A 16,198-nucleotide genomic window follows, 5' to 3' on the forward strand; every position below is an offset into this window, starting at 1 on the left:
CAGAAGGGTGGTGGTGTTTCTGTCGTTGTTCTTTTCAAGGTGGAAGTTGAGGTCTCCCAGTAGAATGTAGTCCTCGGAGGGGAGGGCGTGTGGGCTGATGAAGTCAGTGATGTCTTCGCTGAATTGTGTGCGGGGTCCTGGTGGCCTGTAGATGAGGGTGCCTCTGAGTGTGGTCTTGGGGTCGGTGTGGATCTGGAAGTGAAGGTGTTCGGCGGCTGCGAGGTTAACGTCGGAACTGGTCGTATTGCCTCCTCCTGTTTGGTTGTACGGTCTTTTTGGATGATCTTGTAGCCATCCGGGATGGCTATGGCGATGTCGGGCGTTGATGAGGCGTTCATCCATGTTTCTGTAAGAAAGGCGACGTCCGGCGATGTGGTGTCGAGTAGGTTCCAAAGTTCGATGGCGTGTCTGTGGATCGAGCGGGTGTTGAGCAGGATGCACTTCAGGTGGTTGGTGTGGGAGCTCTGTTTGGAGTTTGTGGATTTGGTGTGGGTTCTGATGCAGTCGAACTTGCAGGAGTGGCAGGTGAAGGGACCATGGGTGTGTCCTGGGGCGGCTTGGTAGCAGTTTGGGAGTCGGCCGGGGTTAAGTGCTGAGAGGGTTGCGGCGACGTACGTTATGCGGGTGGAGTGGGCTTTGCGGGGACCAGGGGGTATGGCGCTGGGCGCGGTCCAGGCGCGGACAGGCGTAGACGGGCTTACCTTTGGCGCGCATCCGCTGCGCGTGAACGCTGCGCGTAAGCTGCTTTGACATATGTGAATAGTGGGGGGGTGGAGCGAGGGAGGGTCAGCTGGGAGGCGGGAGCGGGGTGGAGGGACGGGCTGGGAGGCACAATAACAAGATGGCAGCAAAGCAAATGCGAAACAGGACGAGGTTGGGGCACAAGCTGCACTGTCGCTATGATGTGGGCAGAGGCACCGGCACAATTAGGCACAATTCAATTAAGAGGCAATGCAAACTTTGCAGTGAAGCGCTACGAGTTAAGAGAGGCACAATTCAAAATAGACGCTATGTGGGCTATGCAAGTATAGCGCTACGCTGTAATCAGGCACTAATATAAATGCAGTCAATGAGAGCAGAGCGCTACGCTATAAACAGGCACTAATATAATAACAAGCAAAGAGAGAAGAGCACTACGATACCAGGTGATCAGGGAGACCAGGCAGCGTGGGGGAGCGACCGCTTCTGCACGAGTCAGGACGGTCACTTGTTCAAGCAAAAACACACACAGGCTTGTTGCCTGTGTGTGTTTTTGCTTGAGTTATCTGAGCAGTTTGGCCCTGAGATTAGGCCTTCAGTTTGCTCTTGGGCTGCTTGACAAGCCTTCTGCTGGGTTTGTTTCCCTGCAGCTCTTTCATTTTTCCTCTGCTGCGGAAGTTTCTTCCAAAGAGGGTTCCCATGTCTTGGGACTTAACGTACCCTATGTGGGGTAGTGGTAGCTGTTATATAGCTTGCACTGTGCCAGGGGGTTGTGGTCGCCTTCTGGCCTCTGCTCTCTGTGGTTCCCCGGGGTGTTTTTCTCCGGGATCGCAGTGTGGTTCGCCGGGACTGGCCTACTGCCTGCGGCCTGGCGTCGTGGCTCTGGTTCTGCTTCTTTGAGTCGTGTGCTAGGACCCTCGCTGAGGTGTGTCCGGGCTCCTCTTCGCCTTCATGTTCTCTGTCCTGGGGGCTGAGATGGGGTTGTTCCCCCCCTTCTTCCAGGGGGCTCCGGGCTATTTTCCTGCTTCTGACTGCTTTTGCTGTCATCGCAGTTCTGTCTGGTCTGTTACCTTCCGACTGTGGTGGGCTCACCTTCTTTTCCCTTGTCTCCTTGGACCCTCTAGGTTGTTCTTCTTCCTCTTCCTTGCCCTGGTGTTGGATAAGGTTCTGTGGCTGGTAGGGGCGTGTGGTGCTTCGGTCTTCCCCGACCCTGTCGTTGGTTCCTCTGTTGAGTGTGAACTGGCTTCCTCTTTCTTCTCCCACACCCCTCTGGGGTCGGTGGTGTTCTGCTTGTGGAGGTTCCCCTTGCCTGGAGGGCGAGCCTCCCCACCCTGTCTGTTGGACTAGTCCCCAATGGGGCCCTCTGTTACGTCCAGGCTGATGGGGTCCTTCGCAGACCCTCCTTCCCCGTGGGTATGGCTAGGGTATCTATTCTACGTTAAGGAATCTGCGGCTAGTAGTCTCTATCAGATGTAAGAGTTACTTACCTTCGGTAACGATGTATCTTGTAGAGACAATTCTAGCCGCAGATTCCTTCACGGCCCGTCCTTCTTCCCCGTTCTGCGAGGACCTTTGGCTTCTGCACTCGCCTTCTGGTGGGTGGCTATGTCTTCTGTGAGTGCATTCTTTTGTTCTTTTGACAGGATGATTGTCTTGTTTCTTGTTCCTCTCCTCCTCTTTGGCACTTTAGAGGATGGGTCTATTGGTACTCCTGTTCCCCTCTGCTCTGGTTGCTCTGGGGTCGAGGCTTGCCTCTACTATCGTCCCTCCCCTCTTTGTTACTAAGGGTCCTGGCTCCTCTGCTGACCTATGGGTTGGGGTCATCTGGCCATGCCTAGCCTTGTTCTTTTGGGGGGTTGTCATACTCTGTGCTGGGGTTGCCTTGGAGGTTTGTCGTTCCCTGTTTGTCTTGGAACTGGTCCCCCTTTGTGTTCTTGGTTGGGGTTATACTGCTGCTACATGTTGTCATGACACTTTACATATGTTCCTTGCCTCGGGGGTGGGGAGGATGTCTGCATGCTGTCAGGGAGGCTGCTCAGGGCTGTGCTCTGTTCTTTCTTCTTTCCCGGCCCTTGGGTACTGCAGTGTTGGCACTGCTCCTTGTGGTGTTGTTCGTCACCATTCCTTTTTCCACTTTTTCTGTTCTTTCGCACACTGTTCCCATGCTCGCACAGTTTGTCTGGTGGCTCCGCGTTGTGACGCGGAAAAGTTCTCAGAAGAAAACTGAGGTAGGCGCGCCGGGGTGGGACTTATGTGACCTCGCTGACGTCACGAACACGGACGACGCCTGGGTGTAGTCGCGTGATGCCGTCCCCCCAGCGCGCAGGGATGCTGTGGCAACAAAGTTTTGTTATGTTATGTTATTGTGTGTTTTATATAGCGCTCAGCCACTCCGAAGAGTGTCCCGGCGTTTTCCCGATCCAGTCTCACGTCTGGGGATAATTCTTCGTTAAGTAATCTGCTGCTAGAATCGTCTCTACCAGATACATCGTTACCGAAGGTAAGTAACTCGTACATTAGAAGTTACACCGCCTTTTGCTAATATTGGAGTCGGCTAATTTCCTCATGTGATGAATTTGCACGAGTGAGCTCGTGCAAACAAATGGGCACACTAGCCAGCAAATTTGGTAAATAAATCTGTGACCTGCAAACACATACGCAACGCCAACAGTCAAAAGTAAATTTTAAAAAAGCAATAGTAGTGATAATAACAATAACACCTCAAGAAAAGGTGTCCTTTATCTGGCGCTTGCTTCCGTTGGTCTGCCGGAAAACAGCTTCTACCATAGCTAGTGTTACCGGTACCCACAGTTGCCTTCCAGAACAGATTTTTGCTGACTGAGGGTATCCCTCTGGGTTGATCAGGCCATGGTGCTACTGCCCTATTAACCTACCAGCTAGACCTCTATGCTAAAGCAAGTGCTTCAGTTTCACGGGCCTAGGGCGGAAAGTGACCATCTACCAGCTGCAGTAATTGAGAGAAGTAAATTGTACCTGTCCAGGTGTCCACTCGCAGGCGCTGGTCTGGGAACCGTCTGCCCCTTGATAAATGGCACTGCATGTCATGACAGCATCAGTGCATGTTTTTGGGGCATCATTTTGAGGCTAGGATATTTCCAACATGATAAGTCGGCTGAGAGAACCTGGTATATACCCCAGCATCATTACAGATGGCACGTAATGTTTTTTCGTTGCCATTTAACAAGATCATTTATCTGCTGTTTATGACAATTGTTTCAGGTGGTAAGAGCTGCAGAAGAAGCTGCTGGTACTCTGGCTACGTCCATAAGCCCAGACCAGTGCATTAAAGTACTGTGTCCAATAATACAGACAGCAGACTATCCCATCAATTTGGCAGCAATCAAAATGCAAACCAAGGTGACGGAGAGAGTTTCGAAAGAGGTGCTGGCTCAGCTGCTACCTGAGATTGTGCCAGGGTTAATACAGGTAATTCAAACAAATCTTGTATTGTATTTATTTCTGTATTTATTTTTTTGTTTTAGCTCTGGCTAAGTAAACGGAAGGCAGTCGTGCGACCAAGCATTGTTTTTTTGTTTTTCAGTGCAGGGCCTTTAGCTACTAAAGAACTTGTTTTACAGATTAGTGAATGTGGGTTCTGGATTTTGCAATGGAGTTCTGGAAAAAAAACACAGCTACAAATAATAACGGAAAGAAGCTAACATAGAGAAGTTTATATGGACCGGGCCCAACCAACAGTGGGGATTTGTGTTTTTTTTTTAGCTTGAAACATCGAGAAGGAAGCTCAGACTGATAACCTGCTCATTTAATCTTTGTAAGCTCCCCCTCAAAGCTATGCTGTTTCCTTGAACATGTGGTTGTTGTGTGGTCATTGTTGGGAAATGTGCCACCTACACACACTACTTAACGTACCTGGTGTCTCCTATCTCATCACCACCCTGCTGACAAACAGCCCAGCCCCTGAAAGAAACAAAAATACACATTTCATTCTCATGCCCACCTTGCTTGCCCTCCATCAAACATAATACTTGGCATTCTGCCATCATATTCTTACTACACTAACTTTGCACTTGTGGTTAAAGCCAGAGATCCCTAAAAGGAGAGCTATCTCATCAAGATCCTCAAGAAAGGTGACCTGAGTAACTGCGCAAACTACAGAGGGATAACTCTTCTATCAAACCCAGGCAAAGTGTTTAACATTCATCTGAACAGAATGAAGAAACAAGTTGATGCTCAGTTGCGAGACCAGCAAGCTGGCTTCTGCAAAGATAGATCCTGCACAGACCACATTGGAACAATGCGTATCATCATTGAACAGTCGATTGAATGGAAAAAATATATACGTGACACATTTTCCTCCACTCTCCTCTGTTTTTTCACACGTGAACATTCAGACCTGAGCTCCTGTCTCTCTTCCGTGAATCCCACTGTGTTTCATCTCTCTTTTTTAGGAGAGACTGCTGAGTAGCACTTCTTCCAGCCTGACTTTTCTCTTGCTGTAGTGCAAACAGCTGTGCATATTCCTAGGATGCAATGGTCACAAATGGTAGGCACTGGGAACTGAGCTGCACCACATTCCTCTCCTCTGCTTCCCTCAGGGTTTTGGCGATGCCAAAGAGGCTCACTGAGGCACTTATCTCCCATCTGATCCTTTTTGCTCTGTAGGCATCGGTTGGTAGGGAGTAGAGTAAGTGTCGTCATCAAGAGAAGCCTTTCTTCCATTTGTCAGAATCTATATAAACTTCAGGAAGGGAACAATATGAAGCTGCAAACCCTGTGTTGCAGCATAAAACAGAAGATACACAGCTGTCATGCCATGATACACAGCTGTGATTTCAGGAGCCCTTAGAACGCCCAGTGGGCTCCAATTGGAGCATCAGATGGCTGCAGGTTTCAAAATGCATGTATTAATAAGGATCGCTGTGAACGTTGGAGATAATTAAGTGTTCAAGGCATATGAGCTGTAGATCGTATACTTGTGCATAGATCGCCATCTGGTGTTGGGCTTGGATGTTTGCACTTTGTTTTTGCCTTGCTAGAAGTCTTTGTAGTCACGAGGTAGGTGACTCCTCGTTAGGGCGATAGTGCGCATGGGCATCAACTCCATTTCCAGATTGTTTTTTTCCGCCATCGTGTTCGGATGTGTATTGCGACGCTCCGGTTCGGGATCATCTTCGAACCTTTTCAACACGCAATCCTTACCATTCAACGGTATTATTTTTGATCGCGTTTTCCCTTTTGACGCGTATCGTAAAAATCCCAGTACTTCGATTGACGCTTCGACGAGGGCCGTGAGGCCTACCCGCGCCCATCACGCATGCAGTCCATGGAACGGATTTCATTTAAAAAATGCCCCCCCTGTGGTGCTAAGTTCCCATACATGGACTTGCACGAGGTCTGTAACCTCTGCCTCTCCCTGGAGCACGAAGAAACCAGCTGCGAGGCCTGTCGATCATTTCGATTGAAGAAAACAATTCATGACCGTCGGGTACGACGGCACGAATTGAGACAGGCCACTAGTCCGGTGCCAGATATCTTCGGAGAAGAATCGGAATTCCAACCCAGTGCCAAAGGAGAAGGGCACATTTCCGTGGCTGAAGCCGACAACTCCGACATGGAAGAGGACTCCAACATCACTCTGGCTCAACGCACCATGAGCAACAAGCCCCAACTTCACACAAAAACACCAAAGACTCTGGTTACACCTTCGGGCTCAGGTCGACACGTGATACTGTTTCAGATGCCCCACCTTCGAGCCCGGCTATGAAACATAAAGATAGACCTTCCGGCTCGGGATTGAGCCAACCCCGTCCAGGTGTCGGACCCACATCTTCTGCACCGAAACACACGGCCAAGTCTGATACTCCGCTGTTGGCACCGAAAACATCTTCGGCACTGAAAGACTCACAAAAACCAAAGACTTTGGAACCAATACCACTGAGACCGAAAGCTTCGGAACCGGCACCGTTTGAACCAAAAGCATTGGAGCAATTAAAGAAAAAATGTTGGAACCGAATCCAAAAGAAAAACCTTCAAATCCAAAACGGGTGGAAATTAAGCCTTCGGAATCGAAACAGCCCGCACCGATGGGCACCTACCCTAAAAAACACGGAAGCCCTCACAAACAGACTCCATCTAAAGAACTACCTCAACAAGAGTCTTTTGATCCGAAACAAAAACAATTGCCTATTGACACAGACACTGGGAAACTTCGAGCAACATTTACCAAAAAAGGAAAGTTGGACCTCCCTTAAGATTACCAAATACCTTTTAAAGAAACAAGACATGGGTACTAACCCCGCTCCCCCTTACATACCTCCCTCTCCTCCACCTTTTAACCCACATCTAATAATTTTCCCAGCAAATTCACAACCCCTACATTTTCCACGTGGGCTTCAGGATGATAATACTGAGGATGGTGATGGAGACTGGGATGGGGAATGGGATGGGAATGATGATCAGGACAACATTCCACAGGAGCCAGACCCTTGGGATGATTATAATAAAGAGCCGGATCATACTAATGACCCGATCTATATCCCTCCAGACCATCACCACACGATGATAATATCGGTTTCGCACCACTCATTAATAGAGCTGCTCAATACCATGGGGTGGAATTATACACTGACCCCTTGGAAGAGGATTTATTAGTGGAAACCTTTGCTCCATCACAAAAAAAAAACAAACACACTACCCATGCTTAAAAGGATGATAAAACACGGCAATGAGGTATTCAAAGACCCTGTTAGGGCTATAATACTTACGCCACGGGTAGACAAAAGATATAAAGCTGCCCCTACAGACCCCATTTACATCAGGGGTCAGTTACCTTTAGATTGTTCTTTCAGATGCACGTAAAATGGCAAATTCTCAGACGACAGGTGACACCCCTCCACCTGACAAAGAATCAAACCTTATAGGCAAAAGAATTGCATCTCAAGCGCTCAATCATTGGCGCATTGCCAATGCACAAGCTCTCCTGGCGCGGTATGATAGATCTCACTATGACGAACTAGAAAACCTGATGCAACGCTTACCAGACCAATACAAAGCTAAAGCTCATGACCTCATTCAAAAGGGTAATCTTATATCAAACGCTTCCATCAAATGTGCCCTGGATGCAGCTGATACAGCCTTGCGTGCCATTAACACCAGCATTTTGCTAAGACGACATGCTTGGCTCTGCATCTCAAGCTTCAAACAAGAGGTACAGTCAGCATTCTAAATCAGCCATTTGATCAAGAACACCTTTTTGGCCCCACAATTGATTCTTCAATGGAAAAAATTAAGAAAGACATCAATACTTCTAAAGCCATGAGGGCATTACAACTACCCTCTAACAGAGGTTCTTTTTTTCGCTCCTTTTACAGGGGTGGCTCAAAGATGGCTGCATCAGAAAACACTTCCACGTCTTATAAAAGCCCCAATCAATCCTCCTCACCTAGAGGATATTTTCGGGGATGATACAGAGGCAATAAAAATAGAGGAAGAGGCAGAGCAAACTCCACCCACACTTCCCCTACCACCAAACAGTGACTTACCTCCACTACCCCAGATCATTCCACTCCTGTCAGGGGACGGCTAACACAGTTCCTACCTGTCTGGAATTCAATCCCAACAGACAAGCGAGTGAGACAAATTATCCACTATGGTTACTACCTGAAACTCACCTCTAGCCCCACCCTCCCTAACCCCCCTCCGCCAAACATTACTTGCAGACAACGTCCTATGTCCATGGAACATCAAACACTTCTCAAAAAATAAGTTCTCTCTCTATTTCAAAAACATGCAACAGAATCAGTCCCACACCTCAACATGGCAAAGGGGTTTACTCCCTCTATTTTCTGATCCAAAAAAAGGATGGCTCTCTCAGGCCACATTGGACCTCAGACCACTAAACCTCTACATTGTCAGACCACTTCCACATCGTCACTCTTCAACAGGTGCTTCCACTACTTCAACGGGGCGACTTTCTCTCCACTCTAGATTTAAAGGAAGCTTACATTTATATTCCCACTCACCCCGCTCACAGGAAATATCTCAGGTTTGTAGTAAGTGGTCAACACTACCAGTTCAAGGTCCTCCCATTCGGGGTGACTACAGCACCAGAGTCTTCACCAAGTGCCTCGCAGTAGTTGCAGCCCACTTAAGAAGACATCAAATTCATGTTTTTCCCTTATGTAGACGACTGGTTTATAAAAGCCAAGTCACACAGCAGTTGTGTGTACCACACACACAAAACAATCCAACTGCTTCACCACTTTAGATTCACGGTAAACCTAGCTAAATCCCATCTCCAACCCTCCAACATACAACAATACCTAGGGGCTACAATTGACACTTCAAAAGCTCTAGCATGCTCCAATCCAGTCAGGATAAGTGCCATACAAGCTCTAATACAAACATTTCAACCTTAACACTCACTACCAGCGTGAGTGTTCATGCAGTTAATTGGGATAATGGCCTCCTGCATTTTCATCGTCCCTTATGCAAGACTCCCGATGCGTCCCTTACAGGAGTGTTTGGCAAGTCAGTGGAACCAGGTTCAAGGTCAACTAACAGATCTGGTGCTGGTAGACGACCGTACCCGTCGCTCTCTGCAATGGTGGAACGCACAAAACCTTTCCAAAGGGCATCTGTTTCTCGCCCTGTTCCACAGATAGTGCTATCAACAGATGCATCACTCGACTATATCCTCATAAACTGCCTGGAATTGCTGGCATCTTCTTAGCGTTAAAATCTTGTCAACTCCACCTCCTAAGCAAAGCTGTCCTGGTACGTACAGACAACATGACAGCAATTTACTACATACAGAAACAGGAAGGGACACACTCTCTCCAGCTTTCACGCCTAGCTCAAAGCATATGGAGATGGGCCATTCCTCCAAAAATATATCTCTTGGCAGAACACCTCCCAGGAGTACACAATCAGATTGCGGATCTACTCAGTCGCCAACAACGGCAGATCTACGAATAGCAACTTCACCCTCAAGTTCTGCTTCCATTCTTTCAAATGTGGGGCCACCCAGAAATAGACCTGTCGCTACACACCAAAACACATCCAGGAATCCACACCCATTGTCCAAAGGCAATGCGCTATGGATGAAACGGTCAGGCAAATTTGTTTACACTTTTCCGCCTCTCCCACTCATTTCACTAGTGGTTCGGAAACTCAAACAGCATTCCCGCACAGTGATCCTGGTTGCTCCAACATGGGACCGACAACCATGGTTCACAACCCTCTTGGAACTATCAGTAGTTCCTCATCAAAAGCTACGCCTCTCACCCAAGCTTCTCACTCAGAACCATGGAGAGATAAGGCATCCAGATCCCAATCAACTCAACCTTGCGATCTGGCACCTAAAATCCTAGAGTTTGGCTACCTTAATTTACCGCCAGACTCCATGAACATCATTAAGGAGGCTAGACGCCCTACCACTAGAGCTTGCCATGCCGCAAAATGGAAAAGATTTGTAATTTACTGTACAAATAACAATCAACCCACTAGATGCTTCCATTCAAGATGTCATCTGTTACCTTTTGCATCTACAACAATGTAACCTAGCAAATACATCCATCTTGCAGCAATAGCAGCCAATCTCCAAAACAGACAGCATTTGCCTTTGTTTAGGGTGCCAGCTATCAAGGCATTTATTAAAAGACATGAAAGGCTAATTCCACCTGAGTTCCACCCTCTCCAGTATGGAACCTCAATGTGGTACTTACCAGACTCATGGGTCCCCCATTTGAACCTATGCATAAATGCGAATTGCAATTTCTATCATGGAATGTAGATTTCCTAGTTGCGATCACCTCTCTCAGAAGAGTCAGTGACCTCCAGGCATTAACCATACAAGAACCATTTCTCCAAATTCATCATAACAAAGTGGTTTTTAAGGCTAACCCAAAATGTCTACCTTAAGTCGTCTCTGTTTTCCACCTTAACCAGTTTGTAGAACTCCCAGTGTTTTTCCCTCTACCAGACTCAGTAGCAGAACGAGCTCTTCACACCCTAGATGTAAAAAGAGCAATACTTTACTACATTGAAAGAAAAAAAACGTTTAGAAAGACTAAACAACTTTTTGTAGCTTACTCCCCACCTCATGAAGGCAGTCCTATCTCAAAAACAGGGATTGCAAGGTGGATTGTTAAATGCATTCAAATATGCTATGCTAAAGCCAAACACACCTTAACCATTCCCCCTAGGGCTCACTCCACATGTAAACTAGGGGCATCTATGGCATTCTTAGGGAACATTCCCCTAGATGACATCTGCAAAGCAGCAACTTGGTCTACACCACACACGTTCACAAAACACTATTATGTAGACGTGCAAGCAAAAGAACAAGCTAGTGTAGGCCAGGCTGTATTAAGAACACTTTTGCAAACCACCTCAACAGACACAGGTAGCCACCGCTAAGCAGGTAACTGCTGTATAGTCTATGCACAAGTATACAATCTACAGCTCATATGCCTTAAATGAAAAATGCTACTTACCAGTATGCATCTGTTCTTGGCATGTAGAGCTATAGATTCTTATACGCCCACCCGCTTCCCCCGATACCTCTATCTGTTCCAGTACTATCTTATTCTGATAGATACATCTGCCAGTGGATTCCTCACCTTTTGAATATCCCCTTGCGTCAGCAACATTTGGAAATTCTTTCGTAGCTTCGCGCCGACGTGGGCGACGTCATAGAGGCACTGCATCGCGCGCGACTCCGCTGACATCGCCGACACCATATTAGGCCCACGCCGGTGTGATGACATCAGTTCCCTTTTTTCCACGTCGTCGACGCTAACGGTTTTCTTGGGATCGTCCGTAGCTGTTGCTGTAACCTTGTTACATTGTTTAAATTGTGCTTCTTTGTCTTCTCTCTCGACATGTCTTCGAAGAAGACCGGGTTTAAAGCTTGTGGGGAATGTGGCAAAACCATGTCCATTACGGATCCTCATGAATGCTCCGTATGGTGTCTAAGCTCCGACCCTGACGTCGAAGACTGCCAGTCTTGTAAGAAGATGACACCTAAGGTCCTCCGGGAGAGAGAAACCAAGCTTCTCTTGGCGTAGCTTAAAGGAAGAAAACAGAAGAAAAGTTTGAGGTCGTGAACTCTGCGATCGAGGTCAAAGTCTCGTTCGAGGTCGCGCTCGGACTCTTCCTTGGCCCATGCTTCGAGATCTTCAAAAAAGAAGCATAAGAAGAGGACCCATGAATCCCGACATCGCTCGAGGAAGGACTCGGGTTCAAAGCCGAAGTCGCAGGTGAAGCTGGTTGAGAAGGTAGTGGTGTCTTCGGCTTCGGAATAGCAGGACGCCGAGGGTGTCGCATGCGAATTCGCCAGGTTCACCGAGGCAGATAACGGATCCATCTTCGGTTCCGTCCCATCCTTCAGGTCGGGAGGATGAAGGTGAGGAGGAGGTGGTTGGTGAGGGAGAGGCTCCGTTGCCCGAAGGTCTGTCGACTCCGGTGCACCAGCCCGAAGAGGAGGTCGACGTTGTATCGACTCCATGCCCTCATGAGCAGCCCGGGGGTTCGTACCCAGCCTTCCCGGCTCCAGGTCAGGATCCGACGCAATTCCTGAATGCAATGTTTGGGATATACTCCAGGGCTATGTACCCCACTGGGGCTCCTGCTGGTCCCACGGGTCCGATGGCTTTTAGTCTGGGTGTTCCCCAGCTCTATGCTCCTGCGCCCTTTATGCCGGCTCCAGCCCCGCATTGGCATTTTCCGACGCCGCCGAGGCCTTCGACTCCGAAGCCATAGACGCCGAATCTTTCGACGCCGAATCCATCAACTCCGATGCCGAACCCTGAACAACCTCGTGTAAAACATCCTTGTCCGACGTCTGGATCGGCGCCGGCTCCGACGGAGTCGACAGTGGATCCGTCGGCTTCGTATGTGAAGCACAGGTCGAGGCGTGAAGCCCAGAGGCTTATGGAGGAAGAGAGGTTTCGTGAGGCTAATTTGGAGGAGGGTGAGCTGCAGGAGCCTGAGGACCCATTTGATGATCTGACGGTGGCTAGTGGCCTTGAACTGTCCCCTGAGTGGGTATGCTCTTCCCTTTCGGGAGTTTCCCCCAAATTACCCTCCTTGCCAGGGTTATTGTTCGGAGGACCATCTGCTTCTCCTGCAGGAAGAAGTCCTGGCACTGTTCAGAAAAGGTGCGATAGAGGTGGTTCCGGAGCAGCAAAGGGGTCAGGGATGCTACTCCCGGTATTTTCTGATTCCCAAGAAGGATGGCAGGCTTCGGCCAATCCTGGATCTCAGGATCTTGAACTTGTATCTGAAGCAGGAGAAGTTCAAGATGCTCACCCTTGCACAGGTTCTTCGGGGGCTGATGGAAGAAGACTGGATGGTGTCAATCGATTTGCAGGATGTGTATTTTCATATTCCCTTCTTGAAGTCGCACAGAAAGTATCTCCGTTTCACTGTTGGGTCGCAACACTACCAGTTTGGGGTCCTTCCTTTTGGTCTTACTACTGCGCCTCGAGTCTTCACCAAGGTGATGGCAGCGCATCTCAGGAGGTCGGGGATACCTGTATTTCCGTATCTCGACGACTGGCTGATCAAAGCAGAGTCGCCGGAGAAGGTGCACCTTCACCTGCAGGAGACAACTCAGTTGCACAGGTTGGGTTTTTCGATAAATATACCCAAATCTCATCTGGTGCCCTCCCAGCGCAACCTGTTCATAGGTGCGGTACTGGACACTACTGTATGTCGTGCATTCCCTCCTCCTCAAAGGATTCGCGACATACAGGTAATGATTCCTTTGTTTTTCAATGGAGCGGTCGTTCCAGTCTTGAAGGTCCTTCGCTTGCTAGGTCTGATGGCTTCTTGCATTCTGCTGGTCAACCATGCACGCTGGCACATGAGGGCACTCCAGTGGTGCCTCCGCAGGCAGTGGTATCAACACAACGGAGATCTCTGGGAGTCAGTGAGTGTAGGAGAGTAGGGTCTGCAATCCTATGATCACCCAGATTTTTGCTTTTTGCTTCACTGGTTTACGACTTTCCCTGGCTGTGGGCCTGCTAATCAGACCCACAGCCTAGCTGTTCTCTCTACTCCAAATTGTACCCAGGTACTGAATTGGCACTGGGTCCTCTCAAGTCCCTGTATCCAGGGCTGAGGTGCACCCAGAAGTCTCCCAGGGGCTGCAGCATGTATTATGCCACCCCTGGGCTGACTAACTAAATCAGACACAACTGGCTGCTTGACAGCTGGGGCAGAGTGGTGTACTCACCCTCTGTTGTAGATATAGTATTCCTATATCTAAACCTAAATGGACACACAGATCTCCTATCAGTCACTCCTATGGCAGGCCTTAACAATCCTGAAGGCAGAGTGCTTGGAATCGTGTGAGATGGTGCTCTGGCATGAGCTGAGCCTGTCTGCGGCTTTCGGGATCCATCCCTTAGCCGTTTCCATGATATCGCATACCATATACTCTTAAGTGCATTATAATCCTCGCGGTTATGTGCCAACTCTGGTATCGCTTTATCAAAACATGTCGAGTAAGGTGTCATACGAATTGGAATACTAACCCCTCGCCAATTCTGGCGACGGGGTTAGCATTCCACCCTTCTAGAGGGACACGACATGTATGTAACCTGGCCCCCTTCCAAATCAGATCATCTTTGAATCCTGAAACTACTTTCCACGAAAGGAACTCAAGACTTCTTCTCAAGATTTCTCCCTTGTGACTAAGGAGTAGTCACCCTGCAGCAGCAGGCACCAACCAAGCATCGCGGTTTGTTGCCAGTCTCTCCTTCGGATCAAGACTGCTCCAGCCCGACGAGAACCGGCTTCCCTGGCACCTCTGACCTCAACCTACATCATCAGCCCAGCTGTGATCCGTGGGTGTGACGAGACCTCGAGGGACCGGCCATCTTCAGAACTGCACGACGCTTGTCCAGCACGACCACCGAGTGACCCTCGACCGAGTGCTTTGGGGTAAGAGAAGCCCCGACCCTGAGCAGCTCCGGCACCGAAGTTCAGCCCCCCTGCATCCACGAGATCTGCGTGGGGCCCTTCTGCTCTTTGCTGCCAACCGCGTTGTCCAGGTCGCTTGCCCGTTGGCTAGTGGCCCTCTCACGATGCTCCACGACGACAACCACTGCTGGTCTGGTTGCTCCAGACTAGCCCTTGCTCCCCTCCAAAAGAGGAGCACCCTGAACCCTCCTGGTCCACTCAAGACACCATTTTAGGTCCACCGCGTGGGCCTTGCATTTGCCAAGACTTGTTGCCCAATCCTGGGTCCAGAGACGTCGACAGCAAGTACCTTCGTGGGACAGCTCGCACCTCCATCCTGGTCGCCGACAACGCCTCCTGGTCCGAGAGACTGCAGAGCCCAGCAGCGCCCACTCACCTGGCTGAGGTGACTTCGTCCGGTGCCATCCTGGTGCCCACTCAAATCACTGGCTAGTGATTCAGAACTTGGTCCCCTCTGCTTACAGGTTTCTTCTTCCCTGATCCAGGCTTGGATCACTCCGAACTTTCTTCACTGGCCGCCTGCCAGCAACTCTTTCTTCAGGCTCCTGGATCTTCAACGAGGGTTTCCGACGCAACTTCAACCCTATGCAGCCGCAGCCCCTGGGCTAGGTAACCTGAGTACTCCGGTGCTCCAGCATAGTCCAACACCCTAAGTGTTCGGATCCACTCTTGTTTTCGACCCACCTAGTCGGGTTCGCCCGAGAACAGTAACTTTGTAACTGCTAGCCTCCATAGACTTTTTCCCGCCTTACGCGTGAGAGTTCCCACTCTGCACACGACGTCCACAGGCCTCCTGCATCTAATCCCAGTGTTTAGAATTGTAGGCCTAGCGATTCCTAAGTCTAGAAAAGTACTACTTACCTGCTAGCAAGTTCGCATTCCACTTACTGAGTATATGGTTTTTCGTGCCCCTAGGGCATTTGTGTAAATTGTGCGACTTAAAGTATTTTCGTAAGAGTTTTGTTGTGTGCTTAGCTCCCTGACTCATAAAGAGTTCAGGGTAGTCTTGTTATAAATAAATATACGTTTATTTTCATAACAACTTGTGTGGTGTCCTTTCACTTGGTGTTCAAGGGGTAATGTGATGGTAAAACAGCTGGCTTAACACGCCCTCTAGAGTGTTAGCCTTAGACTGCTCGTATCCATGCTACTAGGATAGCTGGTCTATAAGGTTGACTTACAACCAATCATCAATAAGGGTTGTTTGGACTGATACATAGTGATCACTAGAATAGTGAGCACTGCATATCAGGCCAACTTCTCACAGTGAGGATCTCCAGAGAAACTGCAGCGGATCTGACTTTGTGGGGAGTGGAAGGCAATCTGTCACAAAGAAAGCCTTTTCATCTACCTCCATCTGTGGCCACAGTGATAACGGATGCATCCACTCTAGGGTGGGGTGCTCATCTGGGGGATCTGGAGATAAAGGGTCTTTGGTCTCCAGAGGAAAGGTTGCTTCATATCAACCTTCTAGAGTTGCAGGCGATACGTTTGGCACTCAAGGCCTTCCTCCCTTCCCTTCGCGGTC

General features: G+C 49.0%; 1 protein-coding gene across 26 annotated transcripts in view; it reads left to right on the top strand.

The window, feature by feature from the left end:
* CLASP2 (cytoplasmic linker associated protein 2) overlaps window positions 1–16,198 on the top strand; it is a 2,039,150-nt gene that overhangs the window by 1,953,375 nt on the left and 69,577 nt on the right. For all 26 annotated transcript variants that reach the window (XM_078688301.1, XM_078688302.1, XM_078688307.1 and 23 more), the window contains one exon: window positions 3,940–4,146. In XM_078688301.1, coding sequence (XP_078544427.1) covers window positions 3,940–4,146 — 207 coding nt within the window. The remainder of the gene's footprint in view (window positions 1–3,939; window positions 4,147–16,198) is intronic.

Source organism: Lissotriton helveticus, chromosome 4_1, assembly GCF_964261635.1.
Source record: "Lissotriton helveticus chromosome 4_1, aLisHel1.1, whole genome shotgun sequence".
Lineage (NCBI taxonomy): Eukaryota > Metazoa > Chordata > Amphibia > Caudata > Salamandridae > Lissotriton > Lissotriton helveticus.